This window comes from Varanus komodoensis, unplaced genomic scaffold, assembly GCF_004798865.1.
Source record: "Varanus komodoensis strain SLA01 unplaced genomic scaffold, ASM479886v1 scaffold64, whole genome shotgun sequence".
NCBI classification, from domain to species: Eukaryota; Metazoa; Chordata; class Lepidosauria; order Squamata; family Varanidae; genus Varanus; species Varanus komodoensis.
In genome coordinates this window covers 1,309,291-1,330,956 of record NW_025336273.1, presented here as the reverse complement: position 1 = coordinate 1,330,956, position 21,666 = coordinate 1,309,291, and the positions used below count along the sequence as shown (strand labels likewise).

The 21,666-nt window shown below is 50.7% G+C and overlaps 1 protein-coding gene across 1 annotated transcript in view; it reads right to left on the bottom strand.

The window, feature by feature from the left end:
• Positions 1-20,902, bottom strand: part of PINX1 (PIN2 (TERF1) interacting telomerase inhibitor 1) — a 49,807-nt gene extending 28,905 nt beyond the window's left edge. The window contains exons 1-6 of the mRNA XM_044450290.1: positions 20,865-20,902; positions 19,326-19,435; positions 14,888-14,980; positions 11,870-11,948; positions 10,359-10,448; positions 8,319-8,392 (exon numbers count right to left, since the gene is read on the bottom strand). Of these exons, the coding sequence (XP_044306225.1) occupies positions 8,319-8,392; positions 10,359-10,448; positions 11,870-11,948; positions 14,888-14,980; positions 19,326-19,435; positions 20,865-20,883 (465 nt within the window). The 5' untranslated portion in view covers positions 20,884-20,902. The remainder of the gene's footprint in view (positions 1-8,318; positions 8,393-10,358; positions 10,449-11,869; positions 11,949-14,887; positions 14,981-19,325; positions 19,436-20,864) is intronic.
• Between the last annotated feature and the right edge of the window lie 764 nt (positions 20,903-21,666).

The window sequence follows — 21,666 nt, the reverse complement described above, 5'->3', positions numbered from 1 at the left end:
TAATCCAGGTATCAGCCAAAGGATAGGTAAAAAATGACTTGGGTATTTTTTGATATATGAATTTGCAGGGAAACCATTTATCAACACGGCTGTTTACCTCCGCGGCAGAGTCCCTCAAGCCAAAGAGTCGTGTCATTCCCCTTTGACTGATTAATTAGCCAATCAGGGGACATTTTTCACTGTGAGGCATGATGGGTTATCCCAGCTAATGTTTGGTCTCTAATGGCGACACATTAAAGCCAACTCGGCTCTTTTCGCCTATCGAAGTGACCGAACGGGAAGGCGAGATGATAAATCAAAACCAAACTCCACTACCCCCAGCGGTTTTGCATTGGGCCCTAACAAAACCCCCAAGGAACGAGTGGCTCGCGGCGGTGAGAGTCTTCGGCAACAAAGGTGGTGGCGGGGAGAAAAACGAGAGACCTGCGAATTCGAAGACGGCCGCGTATTTGATGCTGCGGAAACAGCACACCAGCCCGTCCAGGTCAATGCAACACTGTCATCAGAGTCAGGGCGCTTCGGACGCTGGCTTGCCCTCCATTTATCAGGAACTGCAGAAGCACTCGTTGCATGTCCTGGCTCCTCATTTTACCCCCTTTCGAAATGGGCACCAGGGTGAATTTCAATGGCGGCGCTGCTGCTGAAATTCCACGCTACCCTACAGGTCGAAGCTGTCCAAACTAACGCACTAGATGCGTTATCTCCTCGTGGACCTGCACTGCACAAGAGATGCGTGCAAAGGGATGGGTGGGCAGCTGCCATGTAGGACCACCAAAAGCCCCTCTAGTCAAACCTCCTGTGCCCGACGTGGCCCAGCCAGAAGCCACCAAAAGGTCCACAGGGAGGACAGGAAGGCGATGGATGCCCCCACTCCTCCGACCGTCTCCAGTCCTTGAAACCTGGGGCTCTCCTAGCTAATAATCATTGATAATGCTCTGCCAAGCCTGCTGCCCTCTCTGAGCCTCACAGCAGGCTGGTATGTGGCTTTTCTGGAGAACCATTTTGTTGGAAGGAAGCAAGAATGCAAACAAACAGAATGCTTTTTCATCTGCTCTCAAGAAACTATTTAACACCACAAGAAACTCTGTGCTGCTTAGCATTATTTTCATAGTTATTAGACTCTGCCATGATTCGCGATGCCCACTGCGAAGCCTTGTGCAGAATATCTCTCTGGTAAGCTCCCCTCTCGGCCCTGGAAGAGGTGCTGCCTGTGACTGCTCAGGGATTAATCCAATCAAGATTTGATGGTTATAGGGGGTCCCTTCTTCAGTGCCACCTTCAAGACGGATAAAACCTGCAAGCAGGGAGTTCAGTCTATTTGGGAAGTATCACGGAGGTGCCCTAGAACAGCTCCTGATTTGGTACCATGAGCCTTTCTTCCTTGGGCCTGTGCAGGCAGGGGAGATGCAGCTGATGGCCCACATGCAAAATCCCAGCAAGGCACCCACGCTCCCCCAGGGACCGCGGGAGAGCAAGTACACCGACAGAATCCTAGAATAGCAGAGTTGGAAGGGGCCACGACAGCCATCGGGTCCAGCCTCATGTAACTGCTGGACACCAAGTCACACCACCCTGCTCAGAGGGCTGCCTGGTTTTCTGAATGTCTCCAGTGCAGGAGAGCCCAGCACCCCTCCAGGCAGCTGGTCCCACTGTCATAGAATCCTAGAATAGCAGAGTTGGAAGGGGCCAGGAAGGCCATCTAGTCCAACCCCCTGCTGCTGCAGGACACCACGTTACACCATCCCACTCAGGTGGCTGCCCAGTTTCTTTTTGAATGCCTCTGGTGTGGGAGAGCCACCACCTCTCCAGGCAGCTGGTTCCTCTGCTGTATTGCTCTGACAGAGAGGAGGCTTCTCCTGATGCCCAGCCTGAATCTGGGTTGCCGCAGCTTGCATGGATTCTTCCGCGTCCTGCACTCCGGCATCAGCAAGAAGAGGTCTTGCCCTTCTTCTTTGGGACAGCCTCTGAGGTCCTTATAGAGGGACCTCAAGTCCCCCCTCAGCCTCCTCTTCTCAAGGCTGAACATCCCCAGTTCTAAGATTCTATAGGATGAAATTCAATAGGGAGAAACGGTATGTTCTGCACCTAGGAAAAGGGAACCAAATGCATTGCTGCAAGATGGGGGATACATGGCTCAGCAAGTGCGACCAGTGAGAAGCATCTTGGAATTGTTGCAGATCATAAGCTGAATATGAGGCAACAGTGTGAAGTGGCTACAGAAAAGGCAAGTGCATTTTTGGGCCCTTTCAACAGAGCTATCGCTTCTCAAGCACGTGAGGAACGTTCCCCTTTAGTTGGTGCTCGTTAGGCCCCATCTTGAATACCGTGTCCAGATTTGGGCTTTGAATTTCTACAAGAATGCAGAGAACCTGCAGTGGGTTCAGAGCTGAGCGACAAGGAAGACGGAGGTCTGGAAACCATCTGTTGGAAATAACCGGGCATGCTTTGCCTGGAGAAGAGAAGGCGGCGGAGAGAGATGATTGGACTTTTCGAAGGCTGGAAAGGCTGTCACACTGAGGACGGCCGGAAGTTCTTCCTCATCGTGCCAGAGTGCAGTGCACGGAATAATGGGCTCGAGGTACAGGAAGCCAGGTTCCGGCTGAACGTCGGGAAGAACTTCCTGACTGTTAGAGCAGTACAGCGATGGAACCCCTGACCTAGGGAGGTGGTGGGCTCTCCCACGTGGGAGGGAAGCCAGATGCAGCTGGACAGCCCTCCATCAGGGATGCTTGAATTTGGAGCCCTGCGCTGAGTCGTGGCTTGGCCCCATTTCCTGACAGGCCCCTTCCAACTCTATGATTCCACAACAAATTACCCGGAAATTCACTGGTGGATCTCGATCTTCCTTCTGTCCTCCCTGTGCTATACCAATAAGAGGGATTGCATGGTCTTTTCATCCTGTTCAGCTCTCTGATGCCCAGCTGGAACCAAACAAACCAACCGGCCGAAAGTGACTTTCTAGTCCTCATGGTATGTGTTTGCCGGAGCGACGGCTAAAACCACCAGCTGTTTTTGGTGCCAAACAAGCGGCTTCCGCCCACTACCCAAGCCCACACAACTCATGCTGTAGCCATCAGGAAATGTGAATCAGGAGAGGAAACTTTGGAGAGAGATGGGGAAAATACGTTAGTAATCAGGAAATTGCCCTAAAATGAGAGCAGCAGCAGCAGCAACAGCACCGAGAAGGGTGGTGAGCCGAGATGACTAAATGAGGAAAGGGAATAGATGGTGGAGGTGTTGCCGGAAGGGAAGGCTCCGGCCACCAAGCGGCCCCATAATCAGGCTGCAGGAAAACGTCGTGCCGGGGCTGTGAGCCTTTCCTTCCCCAGCCTGGTGCCTCCTGATGCCTTGGACCGCAACACCTGTCCCTGCCGCCAGCGATGACCAGACACGCCGCTTGAAAGAACTCGTACGAATGTGCACGCCCCCCCGCCCCCCAGTTAAACCAGAACTATGTTTAGCCAGGTCCCCACCCCAGGTTGAGTCCCAAATCCTAGTCTTTCAGGAACACTTTCCCCAGTGATAAGGGCCTCATCAGGAAATACAGCTGGATAGAGGAAGGAAACACCGAGAATAATATTATATTATATATTTAGTAAGGGGGTTCCAGGAAGTTCAACCAGATAGGAACAGAGAGAATGTGGTTTTTGGCTCCTGAGAGAATGAGTTTTAAGAGGGAGAAAGGAGATGCAGAATAAATTCCCTGTCCTTGACAGAAGAGCCGCTCTGGACTTTGGATCAGGCCCTTGCCCTGCAGCCTCAGGAGACCCGCCTAACGGGCAATCGATAATTGCAGTGGCTTCATTGTCTCCCCGAGAAAAGTGCCGACAATTCCAATTTAGGTGCGCTCCAGGCAGCAGCCTTTGTTTTGAGACTGTTATATAAAATATAAGTATCAAGGAAGGCAGGCTCACCTGCCCCGACCCTGTGGCTTATTAAGCTTCGTTTAGCCTCGCCATTTGTCTCGAAGGAAAGGAGCTCTCCGGTCGGAAGGAGGCCAACATGTTTGCAAACAACTGGGCTGAAGCGAAAGGGGTGGTGGGATGGATACCTGCTGCAGTGGAGCCCTGGGGAAGGAGCGGCTAGCCGGGAAAAGGGTCGACTGGCCTGTTGCAACCCTGTGCCAGAGGCAGAAAGGAGGCGGAGCACGCAAGAGCCGCTGCTGCAGTTGAGGTGCTGGGTTCAAAGGAGGAGCCACAGGCGTGCGAAAGGCAATCAGCAAGAGCCAAAAAGAAAGAAAACGGGAAGAGACAAGAAAGAAAAAGAGGACTGAAAAATCGAGAGGGATGCTCTTATGTTTCCAGGGACTAACGGTGTTATTACCAATCCTATTTTTATCTCTCCCTTTCTTGAACAATGGCACACGGCCCGCATTTATTTTCACAACAGCCATGCCAGGTAGATCAGGTTGAAAGGTGGCCGAATGGGGCTCTCCACTCGGGACTCCCAGTCCCTTCCAAGCCCATCATGCTGGACATGATGGTCGCGGTAGTCCAACGCATCTGGGGAGGGGGCAGCTGCTTGGGAAGGCCGCCCTGACACCAGACCACCCTGCGACAGAGGGTTAGGTGGCGCCAACTGACATGCAGCTCCTGATGCTGCAGCCGCCTCTGGCCTGACCCACAGCAGCTGGGAAAACTAAGGGGTGGGGTGGGGTGGGCTGGGGGTCCTGAAATGGGTGCAGGTGCACAATGGGGCAGCAACTGCGGGCTGCTGCAGCCAGGGAGACAACGCTGCCCCATTGTCTCAGCCGGCGATCAGCACATGGGGCGGAAGGTCTCCAGGAGGCCTGCCAGGCGTGACCCACCTTGGCCCTGGCCTCCCCCCTCCTCCGGTGGGTCTTTTCTGGTTGCTCCACCACATGAGTGGGAATGCTGGGCCGCGGCAGGGGCCAAGTTGTGACCCCCTGGGGTCACCACCACCCTCTTCTGTTGACCCCCAGGCATTTTCCCACTCCCCACTTTGAACTGTGGAAATGCCCCTCCTTCGAATTAGTTACTGGCAGGAAAAGCCTGGGGCTTGTGCACGTGGAATGCAGCTTCTCCACGAAGAAAGCCCACTCCCATCCTAGGACGTGGAATGGAAGATCTGCACCTCTCCTCCCCCCGCCTTCCCCTCCAGCTGCTTGCCTACAGCCCTGCTGGATCACACCCCAGGTCCATCCAGTCTGGCACTCTGTACACATGTGGGCCAGCCAGCTGCCCCCAGGATCCCTCCAGCGGGATGGCGGCAAGACCACCCCCTGCCCAAGCTCCTCAGCAACTGGGGGATGCAGGCAGGCCGCCTCTGGGAAAGCAGGCAGCACGTAATCCACAAGACACAGAGCTGCCGGGAGGTCAAAAACTTGCTTCTTGACCATGACACGTGGGGAAAGATGCCTGCATTGGCTGGCTTGGACCGCTGCATCCCGGAAACAGCCACAAAGGGCCAAAAAAATGAAGCCCCATTCATGACATTGTCCATGGCACGAGTAGCTTCTCAAACTGCAGACCCTGGGCCCCTGGCCTGGATAGGATACGGGCGGGAGTGTGCCGAGCAGGAGGAGGACTCGCCCCTCTTGCCACCCTGCCCAGTCTGGACGGGGGCAGGGGAAAGCCCCGAGGCTTGCACCGGGGGCAAAACAGCATGCGCGTGACGGAGGTGCTTCCTGATCTGAATCGGGACCACAACACAGGACGAAGAAATAGTGGCGAGAAAGCGAACTGGCTGGGCACTTACAGCCTCCATTTAGGCAGACTGACTCAGGAGTAAATGCCACTGACTTTTATGGGACTTCCCCCCACCGCCAACTCAAGGCACCGATGGAAAGGACTACCTAGGAAATGCAGATGAGGCTGCAGCTTTAAAATGCCAGGGAAATGAGTAAAAAACAGAGCAGAAAGTATTTGCAGGAAGGCCACAATCTGTTCAATCCCTGTTTACAGCCATCACCCCTTCCCACGGCAGCGAAGTCTATAGCTTCACTCTACACTGTGTGAAGGGAAGAAAAAAAATCCTTTTATCAGTGCTATCCCTCCCGGCAATCAGCTTCATGGGATGGCCCCGGGTGCACGTGTCACGGGAGAGGGAGAAGAATCTCCCCCGCTCCACATTTCCACGCTATGCATTATTTTAAACGTCTCCATCATGTCTCCCTCGCCTTTACATCCCGCCTTGTGCCCACGAGCTCCAGAACAGCTGGACTTGGCAGCCTCAACGGGGGTACGGGGGAGCGAGAAGTCCCAGTAAGCAACTGGTTGAACGGGGAGGCTCCTGCTCAGAGATCTGCCTTGCCCAACTTGCCGCCTCAATTCCCAGCAGCCCCAGCGGCCAGGAATGCCGGGGTGGCAATTCGGAACATCTGGAGGGCCACCCCTCAGGGAGGGCCTGTGGGGAAGCGGGCTCTTCTCTCTAAGCAGAGCACCGCTGTTTCGGGTAAATTCCGACATCCCTGCCTCCCACTGGGATTGCGAACAGATAAAGATTATGTAACCAGCCAAGCAGTAACTGGGTAAGTCAAGGGGGCAATCGCCCCGCCTGGGGCAGTCTCACGGCAGACATCACTGCCGGGCAAGGCCCGACGTCTGGGGGCTGCAAATCGAACCAGCGGCAGGCGGAGGGGGGTGTTTCCCAGCCGATCCGCCCACAGCAAGCTCAGCTCGTGCCCGTGGACACAGCTTTGCTGGAAAGCCGGCCGGGTGAGCCTCTGACCCACGGCAGAGCCTCAGGCCCTGATGGACACCAGGGCTCTCCCTGTTGTGGCAGGAAGAGATAGTGGGTCCCCCGCAGCCGGCATTTCCCGGTCCTCTCCGGCACGACCCTGACACACTCCAGGATCCCAGGCCAGGCACGCTGTTCCGTGCCAAGCGAGCTGCCACCTCTGGCACGGCTGGAGGGGAGGGCGCTGCCCGCGGCGGTCTCCCCGGCACCCTCACCTCCGCTGCCTTGGGGGCTGGACCAGAAGGACCAGCAAAGCTCCATGAATCACGGCAAAGGAATGCCCTGGTATGACTCACACTTCCAAAGGCGGCAGGCGGCGCTCAAGCAAGCAGGCCTCACGCTCCCGCCACCTGCAGCGCGACAAGCTGCCCGATGTCTGTCTCCTCCCATGCACCAGAGTTCTGGCTCCCCTTGGCTTCCTCAGGCAAGTCAGTCTAGAACCAAACCGTCTGTCAGGAGCAGCTGCCTCAAGGGAACCCCTGTGGTCATTAAGGCTGCAGGACTGGGGACCCAAAAGATCTGGGTTCGAGTCTCTCAGTGGCATGAAGCTCACTGGGTGACTTTGGGCCAAGCACAGGCTCTCGGCCCAACTCACCTCGCAGGGGTGGCGTCGGGAGGGTGAAATGGAGCCAAGAAAGCCACCTTGCTTTCCTCACGAGGAGGAGAAAGGAGGGATATAAATGCCATGCGATGACAACAATGCGGAAGTGGAGTCCCTGGGATGGGTGAAACGGACGGACCATCTCTGTGTTGCTGGAAGCCTCTTAGGAATGGCCTGAACACCCCCCTACCCCCCCCCCCCGTGCTGTCCATCCTGCATACTTCAGCTGAAGCACCTGCAGTGGCCAAGATGTTGGTGGATTGCGACTCGGATCACCCCCGAAGGCTGGCCTTGCTGGCAGGTAAAAAGTCAGATTTACAGGGGGCGAACCTCCCCTAAGGACCCAGAAGAGCCTGCCAAACAACTGCTGAAAGGAGAAGCAGAAAACTGCTACAGAGTGGGTGGAAGAAAACGGCAGGCACTAGAAGAGAGCGCTCCGTGCTGCAACTTTTTATTGCAGGCCTCTCTGTTATGACTAACTGATATGAACATAGTTCTCCTCCGTGAATTGTCTGACCCGCTTTCACATCCATTATCACAAACAACTTGACACAGAGAATTCCAGGGCTGCATTGAGCACTCGATCCGCACCCAAAAGGCTGGGAAGTATGCAAATTAAGCAGCAGATAAAATACACAAGACTTGGCCTCACATCTCCAGCCAGGCCAATCAGCTTTCAGCAGCTTCCACAGCTGATGACTTTATCCTGTGCTCATGGATGTTGCAACTGATAATCCACTCCCAGTCCGACTGGCGCATCCCAGTTCCATTGTCAAAGCGATGCTGCGCACACCTCTGACAACCTACGTGGTAAATTATTTACCTCTGGCCCCTTGCTAGTTAGCCTTCTGTGACAGGGACGCGGGCAGAGAAAGCTGAGCACCCAAAGAGGGAGGTGGTTTTGGTGGCCAAAGGCCGCTTTCTCCTTCACTCCTAAAGGATTCCACACACCCAAGAACTGCCTTTCGCAACAAGGACGGCCTGCAGGGAGAAAAACATGATCAAAGGAATCACATACCTGTGCTTTCTTGACTGGGCGTTTCCCAAAGATGCAGGACAGGTCATCCTCGCTTCGGGAAGAGAGATCTTTGCCTTGGCAGAGGGCAAACAGAAAGGAACAGTCACTTGCGGTCTTGGGAACAGACGCTGAACCAGTGCGTAGAGCGTGCTTAAAGCAAGGGAGAATTTTAAAAGTTTCTCCACCAAGATTGTTAAGAACACCTTGTGCCGTTTCCACCCATTTCAAGGCTTAAAAGAAACAGAAAACCTTGCTGGATTCTGCAACCTTTTCATGTGGGCAAATAAAGTACATTTGACTATTCATACCTATCTGTGGCCGATTTAATCTGTATAGTCAAGGGATAAATTACTGTCTGAGCTTCTATGCCCTCTGCAGCATCTGACTGGAAGTTCTTGTCCGCTCCTGCTCCTGTTTTTAAGATCTACTCAGATCTGTTTCTTAGATCTTTTCAGCCCTATTCGCCTGTAGTTTTCTCTCTCGGCCCTGAGGGCTAAAAACAGGCTGGAGGCAAAGGTGCATCTATATTTCTTGCCCTTTAGAAACTATTTTCCCCTAGATTCAGCTTTACAAGAGATTAAAATCACCAAGCAGCCACAGTAAAAGTAACAATGGCAATTGTATATAAAAGCAGCAGAAAAGTGTCAAACAACTAGAACTGGGAAAAAGAGAAAGGAGGCATTTTAAATAATGATAATATGAAAAATGCTTTTCAACATCTATATGAAAGCGCTGGGAGAGGCCATCTGGACGTTTGGGCTGAGGGGTCAGCAATCTGATGACCAAACTCAGCTCTACCTCTTGTTTACATCTAAGCCAGATGAGGCAGTCGCTGCACTCGATAATGGACTGGATGAGGGTCAATAAACTGAAATTCAGCCAGACAAGATGGAACTGCGGTTGGTGGATGGTCTGTCTGAAAGGATGGGTGACCACTGCCTTGTCTTGGATGGGGTTGCATTTCCCCTAACGGACAGGGTCCGCAGCTTGGGGGTGCTCCTGGACCCAAAACCATCCTGGGAGCCCCAGGTGGACGCTGTGGCCAAGAATGCCTTTTTTCAGCTGTGGTGGATATGACAAATATGGTTTATCTGCACAGACAGAGCCTGACCATGGTTACTCATGCACTGGTAACATCCCGACTGAGTTACTCTAACGCACTCTATGTAGGGCTGCCTTTGAAGATGGTCTGGGAACATCAAATGGTCCAAAAGAGGGCTGCACATCTGGTATCATGTATCAGTTCATGTGCTCATGTAACACCTATTCTATATAAACTGCATCGGTTGCCAGTTGAAGCCTGGGCCCAATTTAAAGTGCTTGTTTTAACCTATAAAACCCTGGATAGCTTGGGACCTGGTTACTTGAAGGACCACCTTTCCCCATATTTACTGACCCACCCATTGAGGTCTGGGCAGGAGGTCCTTCTAAACCAGCCATCCCTAAAGAAAGTGAGAGGGCCTTTCTGGTGGCTGCCCCCCACCTTTGGCATTGGCTTCCTAGAGAAGTCTGCCTGGAGCCGTCAGTATTGTCATTTTGGTGCCAGGACAAAACTATCCTTTTTCTATAGGAATTTTGAAACCTACTTATAACATCTTGCCCGTAATATTTCATTCTACTACCAGCGACTGGTTCCCCCACCACCCGCCAGAAATTGTAATGCTCTATTTAATTGTAAATAAATTGGTTTTGTATCTTCTTGCATTTTCAAAGGTATAACCCAAACATCCTACAAGAGGACTTTACCTAGGACATGCCTACATATCCACCGAACACCTCCAGTGCATCGACCATTTTCAGCTTCTTCATTTTGCTCTTAGCATTTAAAATGTAAGCAGCATTGAATCATATCTCATCAACCTTGACTAGTTTTCCAAGAAAATAATACTCAGGATTCATTGTAAATTTACTCAAATATGGCATTTAAGAACACAATACATAGACTTTATTGAATTCTTTTCCCCACCCTAAAAATATGACATGACCAAAAATATGATTGACATGACCTGGTTTGTTTCATTTTAGCTGTCTCCACCTTACCTTTGGCAAATTTCACATAGTGAACCCTTTTCCTGGAAGTCTTGGATTTCTCCTCAAGGCTAAATTTCTTTTCCTCTGTAGTTGTCGCCTCTGGAACACAAACATGAGAAAGGAACATAGCAAGGTGCATCGTACTAAGCCAAGCCGTGGGTTGGTACTACTGGGCTGTGGAGATGCTGTCGGTTGCACGAGGCAAACACCTACACTGCCCTACTGCCTTTGCAGAACAATATTGCCTAGTAGTTAGTGTCAAACTGGGTCTAGGGAGATCCAGTTTCTCACACACTCCTCAGCCATGAAGCTTAAAGGGTGACTCTGGGCCAGCCATTAACTCAGCCTCACAGGGCTGTTGGGAGAACAGAATGCAGCAGAGGACGTCTTTGCAAGTTGCTCTCGGTTCTCTCTTGTCTGTTGGAGCCATTCACATTTTTATCTTTTTAGGCAGGAGCCTAAAATACCTACAGAGTACACCTGAAAACAGGTGTAAAAGGATGCTCAACTGCCTGTTTTATGAACCACAGGGGAGAAGATAATGGGCCTAACTAAGCTGGCAGACACTTGCAACCTGAAAGACTGGCATCCACGCAAGGCAGGGCCTTCACAGTGGTAGCCCCAGGCTGCAACAGTTCCCCAGCACTGGAGCCTTTCTGGAAGGCCCAGAAGGCTTCTTTCTTTAGCCTGCCCTCCTCCCGGTGATGGTTCACTTAACTCTTCCAGGCTTTAAGCGCTGCCTAAGCCAGTATTTTATCCTAGGGGTTTGCTTCTTTCTGCTTCCTGTTTCCACAAATGATGGCTGCTTCATTACTCTACCAGTCTTGTGCTACAGTGAATTCTGTGGTGGCCAGGCACCCTGAAGGCGCTCCTGCCACGAAAGGCAGCCTAGAAACGTGGCAAAGGAATAAAACTGAGGTCTTGCAGACATCTTGCACAGAGACTGTGACCGCACTCATATTTATTTTATTTCCGATATATATCCTGCCTTTTTCCTCCAAAGGGCCCAAGGCAGCTGACATCCTTCTCCTCCTCCATCTTATCCCCACAACAACAACCCTGTGAGGTAGGTTGGGCTGAGAGTCGGTGACTGGCCCAAAGTCACCCAGTTGGCTCCATGGCCGAGCGGGGACTCGAACCCGGATCGCCTGAGTCCCAGTCCCACGCTCTTAACCACTACGCCACACTGCCTCTCCCTACGCCACACTGCCTCTCCATATGCTACGTGTGGGTCTCCTGCAAGCAGCTGTGAGACCGAGAATGCTGGAGTAGATAAGCACCCACCCACCCAGCCCTGATCTGTTTTAGAGCCTTCTCTACAGCAGCCGGTTTTAAAACCATAGGGAGAGCTGATAAAAACCATTCAGTTCTTGGCTTTGGTCTCAAGCACACTGCCTGCCGTGCAAGGGGCTGCAGTGCCCTCATGTGGCCAAGAGAAGGAATGGCGGGCATCATTTTGGGAGCGGAATGGACGGCAGAGGATTTCCCCCGCCAGCGGCTTTGCGGGGTTACTGCTATACCTGGGCCGTCCTGTCCATGGCAGTCGTTCAGGTCTGCCAGAAGCTGGTTGAAGTCATCCTGATGGGCAATCCAGTTGTCCTGCGAATATCATGCAAAGAGAAGGCTTACGATCTGCGTTGCCCGAGCGCCTGCTCCAACGGGAGGCGAGACAGCAAGCGGCAGTGCACGCGTGCTTGGAGCTGTTTTGCTTCTTTCGGTCTAAACTCGCACAGGACTGCGCCATAAGCTGACTAACTCCTTGGCATGAAACCACTAATGCTACTTTTAACCATGTGTTTTGGCAATGTCCGGGGGTTGCCCCTTTTTGGGTGCAAGTTATACTACAGATAAACTCTGCATTACTCTTTTATACTTCCTATTTTATATTTCTACTCTTTCATACCCTTTTACATTTTCTAATGTACTGGACTCCGGGGGATGGTGGAGGACAGGAAGGCCTGGAGGAATGTTGTCCATGGGGTCGCGATGGGTTGGACACGACTTCGCGACTAACAACAACGTACATGGGCTTCTGAATCATCTACCTGTTTCCTGGAAGTTAATGCATGGACAAAGGAATACAGATTTTTCTGTATTCTTCTATAGCTAAAAGTCTAATACTATTCCTTGCAGAAGAATTCACCCACTTTGACTTTTCCAAGAAAAGAACCTGGAATCACAATGAATTTAACTAGCACTGTCATTGTTTGACATACACAAGATCCTCTACACTGCAAAATGCAAAATACTTTTATTGTAGTGCAAAAGTGAGAAAGCGCCTCCCACCCAAAAAGCCGGGCACACAGTTGGATAATTCATTTCTAAACAAATAAAATGGTATTAAATAAATATAACAGTGAATACTGTTATTTATTTATTAAACATAAACCAAACACTAGTCATCTTACATTTAGCCCTTCCAGGTTTTGCGGTGACCGAGTTCAGATCCCAAAACATGGTCTGTATTGTCCAGAGTTCGGACGCCAAACCTTGACTGGAGCTCGCAGATGTAAGAACGTAAAGGCATAAAAACTTAAGAGCAGACCTGCTGGGTCAGACCACTTGCTCATGCAGTCCGGCATGCTCTTCACACGGCGGCAAGCCAGTGGCCCCACAAACAGGACCCCACAAACAGGAGTGCGACCGCCCCTCCTGCCCGAACTCCCCAGCAACAGGCACACGCGGTCACACTGGATACTGGAGGCAGCACTTAGCCAGCAGGGCTAGTAGCCCTTGGCAGTCTTCTCCGTGCCTCTGGCCAGCCCCCGTTTAAAGGCATCTGACTGGTGGCCACCACCACAACCCGGGGAAGCAACTCCCATCATGCACTGAGAGAAACAGCACTCCCCCCTCCTCTTCCGTCTTGCCTCTCCGCTGATCCCTCACTTCGTGGGATAGCCCACCAGATGGGAGAGGGAAACGAGTGTCCCCCTGCCCGTCTCCCTCTGCACCGTGCGCGACTCCATACGACACTATCATGTCTTTTTCCTGAGCTGAGCCACCTTGGCTCCTGCAGCCTTTCCTCACTGGGGAACTGCTCCAGCCTGCTGACAAATTCAGCTGCCCTTTCCTCCACGGTTTCCAACTCCACAATACGCCTTTCCAGGTGCAGTGACCTGAACTGTACATAGCATTCTGAGTGCAGTCAAACCACAGATTAATGTAAGGGCAGTCTGACCCAGGCGGATTGACTTGCAGTTCCGTTTGCTTCTTCCACAGCAGCCGTACTCCATACCGACCTCTCCACTGCATTTTCCATCAGAACCCCAAAATCTATTTCTTGGCCAGTCACCACCTTTACCTAAGCTCATACTTGACGCTGGGGTTGTTTGCCCCCGCATGCATTATTTTATTCCTGCTTACACTGAACTGTATTTGCTATTCTCCCAGGTTGGGAGTCGCTTGTAGCAGGCAAGGCATGCTAGCGATCTGCCTTCATTTCCAGTCTGTTCAGCTTTTTAAGCTCACTCCTACCCTGCCTCTGTGGAATCGCAGCTTCCGGAGGCTCGGTACCTAATTCGGGGCTGGCAGCTCAGTTCAGGTACCAGTTGAAACCATGGTTTTCAGCACTGGCTGCCAGCTAATTACAAACCCTGATTTGTTAATTGAACTAAACACAGTTGCTTTCATTTGACCTTGGTTTTGTGTAAAGTTTCAATTGTGCTTGTGTCTTGTGGCTGAAGTCACAAGCAACCTAAATCATTGCGGAAGCACCGGAGCGTATTCTGCTTCGGCGTACCTGTGCCTGCGTCTTCCATTCTGAGCCTGCAGCTTCCACCTGGGTGCTGTCCTGTGCTTTGGCTCAGGGCCTGGAGACGGGTGAAAGAACAGCTTCCGGCTGCCAACCAGTTGTCCAATGTAAGCTGGGCCAGGGGCTTGTTCATTGCACCTCTTGCAGACTGCACTGACACTACTTTGTAGTACGCTGAAGCAGATGAGTTCACGTGCTTATGCAATCAGGAAGTGCACTGTAAATGGAATGCAGCGCCAACTGCTAATTAAAACTCGAGGACTAACAGCAGAGCGAGGAACAATCTGTCTCTGTCCACGGGACTCAGCCCTTTGTTCTCTGTCTGGACATGGCGCTCTCCCCAGCCTTTGCTGACCATCCGTTCCAGCTGACCAAAGCCTTCCCTGCAGTCCAACGTTGTAAGTAACTGCTGACAAACGCTTTGTAAGCCAGCCAATTTGTATTTTGCCCACAACAAAGAGCTTTTCTCCTTGTAAGTAAACTGAGCTCTCGCTTATTGCTTTCCTTGGGATTCCAAAAATCCTTAAGCCCACGGCGAGTGCACCACAGAGGAACTGTGGAAACCAAAACGGAAAAATCCACTTTCTGTGATCTCGCAATGCAAACTTAGCCCCACCGCATGTCTGCTAATTTTGCAAAGCCAATTCTGCCTCTCAAAATCCCGGCAAAGGATTCTGAGCTCGGCAGAGCACTGAAATCACGTTTGCGAAGAGTTCGTTGTTGCTTTCTGAAATCGCGATCTCCACATCGGAACGCACTGACGGGGCCTTCCGGTCTGCTCACTCACCTCGTGGCTGATGGATGCTCCCAAGCCCAGGGTGTTGTTCTTCACTCGCACCTTGATATGCTCCGTGCTGCCTTGCTCCTGCGCCCCGAGCCCCTGAGTGGAAATGGAAGGCAAGCTGGGTATCCTGAGGCATCTCCAGAACTGCTAATGCATTTATCCTGTCTGAGGCGTGTGGCTGGTTCTCACATTACTGGCAGGAGAACGCCGATTCCTGCAGCTGCTCCTTCTCTGGCCAATGGATCTCAACCACACTAGGCTCCTCCTTACTGGGAAACTGGGTGCAGCTCGCCCTGACCCCCGGTCTCTGGTTAACGGACAGTGCCAGAGTCTGCTTCCTATCAGTTCTGCAGTCCCAAGACAGCCCAGTGAAGGGTACAATCCTATGCCTGATTTGACAGAAAATAGTCTCCCGGTTCCCAGCATTCCCCAGCCATCCTGGGGGAATGCTGGGAATTTTAGGACCATTTTTTCTGTCTAAACTGTGGAAAGGCCAGCAGGTGTGATGTCTTGCCAGCCCAGTATGTAAACAATCCGCACATTCACCAGCAATAAAACTAAAGTCCTTTAATGCTAATTGTCTACAAGATTTACAGCTCTATAGATAAGCTCTCTAATAGCGGTCCTTGCTATACAGATGTTACTCCCTAACGACTTCTCTTCCCAAGCCCACGTGGGATCATTCTCCCAAGTCATGCCTTTCCTCTCTCGTACGTAATAAATCTTGCTGTTGTTGATATCTACGTAAAATCCTCCCGTTCTCAGCTTTTGAAAAATCCACAAGGCCTACTGTGTCTTCTGTTTCTGACTTGGGGAAATCAGCATCGGGGGGGAAGAGGCAGCTTGCTGTGCCTCTTTCTGAATAGAACTCGCAGCTTCCTCCTTCTCATGACTCCCTGGTTCTAATAAAGGACCAGGAGTTTGCTCAACGTGCTGGGAGTCAGAGGAAGACGCAGCAGCTGGCTCTGCTGTCCCTACGCTGAGTTGTGGGGTCGATTCTTGGACACTGGTCATCAAATACAAGTCCTCCTCGTGAGTCACTGCTTCTGTCGGAGCTTCATGCATGACACCAGGGAGAGATGCGCCAGATATCCCAGACTGCTACCTTCATGAGGGAGTGGAAGATGTCTCTCTTCCAACACACCTTCCCAGATCAGTTTTATTTAATAGGTTTGTTTTTAGGTGGAAGTTTAACTATTGTTGGCTTTAAGGTTATGTGAACTGCCCAAAGCGTATGGGAATGGGGAGGAATATAAAAATGCAAAGAAATAAAGAAAAATATAACATATACACTGTTAAGCACATCAAAGTGAACAGCAGGGCTCATTTTTAAGGCTTATTGACCCATATGCACCTACCTGTACCTAAAGATCAACTCTGAAGGTCCTTCCCTGGGAGTCACTGTTAAAGGAGGTGAACAGGGCGGCTACTTGGGGAAGGACCTTTGCGGTGGGGGTGTCTCATTTATGGAATTCGGTCCCCAGAGGAGTACACCTGGAGCCAACACCGTACATGCTCTGGTGCCAGGCAATTTTTAAAAATCCGTTCAGCATTTCAATGTTCAAGTGACATTTTACTGATACCTACAATAGGTCTTCATTTTGCTTTCTGTGCGGGTTCTTGTTTTCATTTTATTTCGGATTCTGTGTTTATCAATTTGCTTAACTATGTTGCAAACTGTTTTAGTTTTACTTATTGTTTAATTAGAATGTTTTATTGATTGTTACTCTGCTTTAATATATTGCATTATGTTTGGATTTCATTGAGCGTAAACCATTCAAAGAGCCAAAATGGCTGAGTGAACAGTATACAATTTAAATACATACATACATACATAAATGAATGAATGAATGCAAATAAGTAAGTGGGATTCAGAAGGCTGTTGGTTCTGCAGGGCTTTCATGCAGGTGTGCGCAAAATTAATCCATGGATCTTTCTGCTGAAATTTTATTTACATGCTGGAGGAGCAAACTGGAGGTTGAAAAGTTGATAATTCTAGACTATCGTAAGAACAGTCCCACAGGAACAGGTTCAAGGGCTATTTAGTCACATCACCCAACAAATCCAGTAGCAGGGCAGATTCTCTTTCCCAAACTTTACTTTCTTGCTGTTGTTCTGTGTCAAGGGCTATTTAGTCACAACACCCAACAAAATCCAGTAGCAGGGCAGATTCTCTTTCCCAAATTCTACTTTCTTGCTGTTGTTCTGTGCCATCAATCTCTGTCTTACAGAGACCATATGAATAGACACCCTCCAAAATGTCCCATCCTTCACAGCCTTGCTCAGTTCCTGTAAACTCAAGGCTGTTGGCTCCTTTATGGAGTCCATCCACCTCATATTTGGCCTTCCTGTGCTTCTTCGGTCTTCAACTTTCCCTAGAAAGATTGTCTTCCCCAGTGAGTCTTGCCCTCTCGTGTAAGAGCAGTATGACAACGGAACCCGTGACCTAGGCAGGTGGTGGGCTCTCCCATACTACAGGCGTTCAGGATGGAACTGGACAGCCATCTGAGAGGGATGGTTTGACTTGCAGTCCTGCGCTGAGTGGGGGATTGAACCAGGTGGCCCTCTGGTCCCTTCCAACTCCACAATTCTATGATGTGCCAAAGTACTATAGCCTCAGTTTTGCCAATTCTGCTCCTGGGTAAAGCTTTGGCTTGATGTCATCTGCAAGCTACTTGTTTGTCTTTCTGTTGGTCCTCACATAGGATAGGCTGAATCTTCTTGAAGCAGCATCTTCTTGAAGCACTGGGCATCCCGGATGGGCTGAGCCTCCCTCCCTCCCCATCACTCTTTCTGCAACATGCCAGAGGTATGAGACTCTTTACCTGGGGTGTCCCCATGCCTCATTCCGAACCAATGTGCCCAGATGCTAATGGCAAGATGGCTTACTCTGGCATCTTCACCTGATCCACCTTGGAGCTGCAGACCTGGGGGCTTTTCTTCTTGCAGGGTGCTAGAATATGCATCTTAAAGTAACAGAGCTCCCTTTCACACAGTGTTTTTCAGGTTTGGCTGCCGAGCAGCCCGCCAATGAATCTCACACGCTTTCTGTGGAGCTAGGCTCAGCATCGAAGGTCCTGGGAAGGAGCAAAGGCCCAGCTAACTGCACAAGAAGTGTGCTGGGATCTCACATTACTGACAACGGTTGGACCTGCTGTGGAAGAAAACCTACCGGGGACCCAAAACTGCTCCTGCAAGAGGATGGATTGGATAATGTGTTTCTTACTGTTGTTCCATCCCAATTTGTGCCATCTTTTTTTTTTTTTTCAAAAACAGGGAAGAGAGCAAAGGAATAGTAATAGTAAATAAAATTTAGTAAATAAATTGAACACTGGTAATGGAGCTCTGTGCGACATATTTTGTTTTTTCTCAAGCTGAATTTTCAACAGAACAAAGCTCCCACATACTTTCGCAAATACAGGTGAGTCTTAATAAAGACATTATTTTTCTGACCCTCAAATAAGCCTACACAGAAGTGTAAAGTCCAGTAATCAGAAAGAGCAAGATGGTTTTAACTTGACTACTTGTCCTAGGATGAAAGACAACTTAGTCTGGAAGAAATGACCTATCAAGTCTGGGTTCACCCCTTCCATGTACGAGTAAACTGAAATCAAAACTAAACTCAGTCGGCATCATAGAAAAAGCAGTCACGGCCACATCAGACAAACATCCACATTCTACACGCAACACCAGAAGCGGCTATTGATTCAGCCATATGGCATGTCCACTTCACTCCGACTGTTGTGTATTTATGACATTTATGTGCTATATTTATGTAAATTGCAGAGCGAGCTTGTAAGATGCCTTCCCTTGGAAACTGCAAAGCAAAAGCTGGAGAAGTAACCTGGCAAGGATGTGACGGATCAACTTTCCCCTGCTCTCACCCTCCAGATGTCCACAACTACAAACGTTGGACTTGAAAACATGTTGAGGGCAGCAGGTTGGGTCTGTCGATGGAACAGGTACATTGCGCTGGGATGAAAGTGTGATGTGGGTCAAAGCTTCCCTAGGAGCATTTCTGCCATTGACACAGCTGTCGATAACACAGGAGCTCTGCCAGAAAAAAAGTGGCTACCACATCCCTAAAATAGAAGAGATGTCAATATCAGGATGCAGAGATCTCCTTCTTGCTTGCTCTCTCATTCTGAGAGTCAGACAATCATCCCTGGGTCTATAGATCTCCAATTAATCATAATTTCTTATTTTGCCCACACTTTGGAACCAGGAAGCCTAAACTGAACACAGTTTCTTGCTCCATCCAACTGGAACGCCATGGTTACAAGTTTTGGAACAAAGCAGGATATTAAACCAGTTTGAAGCTGGCTTAATAGCTTAATTTCTTCCAAAAAACTGTTAATCACAGATTCCTAGCTTGAATGAAATAAGATGAGTGAACACACACACACTTCTGAATTCATAACTCCTTGTCATGTAGATTTACCTTGCCTTTCGACCACCCCATTTTTTCCAACATCTTCTGGCCAAATTTTGATTCATCTTTACTCCAAGCGCTGTTCCGGGGATCCACAGACCATTTTTGCCTGCGACGTGCTACAAGAAAGGTGGGAGCAAAGGTTAATTTCACCTACAGAACAGTCTTCATGTATGAATTCCAATTCATAAATGCATTGGAATAAGAATTTGAGTACCTTACCAGGGAGTAAGGTGGTAAGGTAGCACCTAACCTGAGTAAGATGGGTTCAAGCCTCCAATTGGCCTTGAAACCCACTGAGTGACCTTTGATCAGCTACTGACTCTTAGCCCAACCTACCCTCACAGGGTTGTTGTGTGGATAAAATGGAGAGGATGAGAATCTTGTAAACCACCTTGGATTCCTTGCAAGAGGTACAAAGGAGGGCTACAAATGAAATCATAGTAAAACATACAGCAGAAAAGAATAAAATCAAACAGGCTCCCTGAAAAACCCTCACTGAAAAGCCAGATCTTAACTTGGTACATACAGTTAAGGAAGGCCTTGGCAGTTATAACTGGCCTATAAATGAACGAATGAATGAATGAGGATTCAGTGTTGTGAGTGGACAACTCTCTCTAGGGAAAACATTCTGCAATGTGGACACTACAGCCAAAAGGCTCTGCTCCTTATAAAACACCCAAAATACCTCCCAGAGGCATTTGGTTTGTTTAGTCTAGGGAACAGGACTCAGAAATGGGTCTGTGGTCCAAAATAAAAAGCTCTTTTGGGCATGCAAAGCTGGTGCTTAATACTGAGCTATGGGATCTTGTCAGCTGTTTACTAAAGGAAGTTGCGGGATACAGAGTGCCTCTGGGTGCATACAAGCAGCATATAAAAATGAAAGTTTCTTTAACTGTCTCAGACAGCACAAAAGCTTAGCTGGCTTCAAAGGAGGATTACAGTAAATGCTCAGCATGAAAGTCTCTCACTAGGATATGAAAGTCTGCAGCCCTACCTTACAGAGCTTAGCAAAGGTGACTCCACCCGCTAGCCCAATCTCTAGCTATGCAGGAGCCAGAAGTTATTAAAAGTTATTAGCCAGGGTGGTTACATGGTACCCCCATCTTGAAGTGCAGTAGGCCACTCAAGAGCCACGGAAAAATAGAGCTACTGACTTCATGTCCTGCTCCTACAGGGACGTTTCGAGGCTGGTGGCTCGGAGGTCGGCGAGGCTGTGTATCCACTCCGGATTTCACCCGAACTAGCCGTGGTGCTGAACGCAACCGGGCGGCGGCGGTTTGCGAAATAAAACCACGGGGAGCGCCTTCGAACGGTGATCCGGAGGGATACGCGGCCCCGCTGACGTCGGCACCCCACCCCCGCCTCCATGAGGCTGCTGTCCTCTGCGGGAGGCAAGACGCGGGACCGGGGGTGCGGGTTCTCACGACAGAGAAAGGGGAGTTCAGGCAGGCCCCCAGGGTGCGCGAAAGAGCCGCCGCGGGCCGCCGGCTTCCCCGCATCCCCCGCTCGCCGCCCGGCGATGGTGCGAACCGGCTTCCCACTCACGTTCTGCCAGCATCGCCATCTTCGGGCAAAGCCGCGAAAGGGCCCTTCGCCGCCGCCGGCGCGCCGGGATGACGCGCGCCACATCTCGGCGGGGGGGCCTCGCCTCCTTAGGCGGCTAAGTGAGGCGCCTGAGGAACAGAAAGCGGAGCGGAGGTAGAACGGGACGGGCAGCCGCCAGGCGGAGGAAACGCGGGGCAGCCGCGGCCACTGCGGCGAGCTGGCGGGCGGCGTGTCCGCTCGACCGCGGCGCGGGTCCTGGTCAGGCGGTGTGGCGGACGCCCCTCGAGGAGGCGGGCTGGGCGCGGTCGGCGCGGGGCGAGCGCCCCCTGTTGGGCTGGCGCGGAATATTAAAAGACGTGCCCGACAGGTGGATTTTCCGCATGGTTCGCCTGTACCGGTTGAATTTCTCGTAGCCGTGCGGCTGCAGTCCAACCGGTGAAGCCGCAAACCAACCGGTGAAGCCGCAAACCTCCCTGAGAGTTTTCCCAGCTAAAGTCGCACCGGTGAAGCTTCTTCTGCCTGCAAGGGCTTCTCTCGCGTCTCTTAAAGCTGTGCAGCTGGAACCTGCCTGGGGAAGCTTCCTTTGCGTCACTGCCCACCATTGAAAAGCCTTGCTTAACCCCCTCCCCGCTTTTTGAGAGGGGGTTTTAAAAAATCTGATCTGTATTTCTTAATCAATTTTAATAGCTGGCTATGCAGCATGCGAGGAGGTGTACGGTTAAGAACAACCAAAGAATTTCGACACCCCATAATTTATTTATTTATTTATTTATTTAGGAAACTTCTATGCCGTCCCATTCAC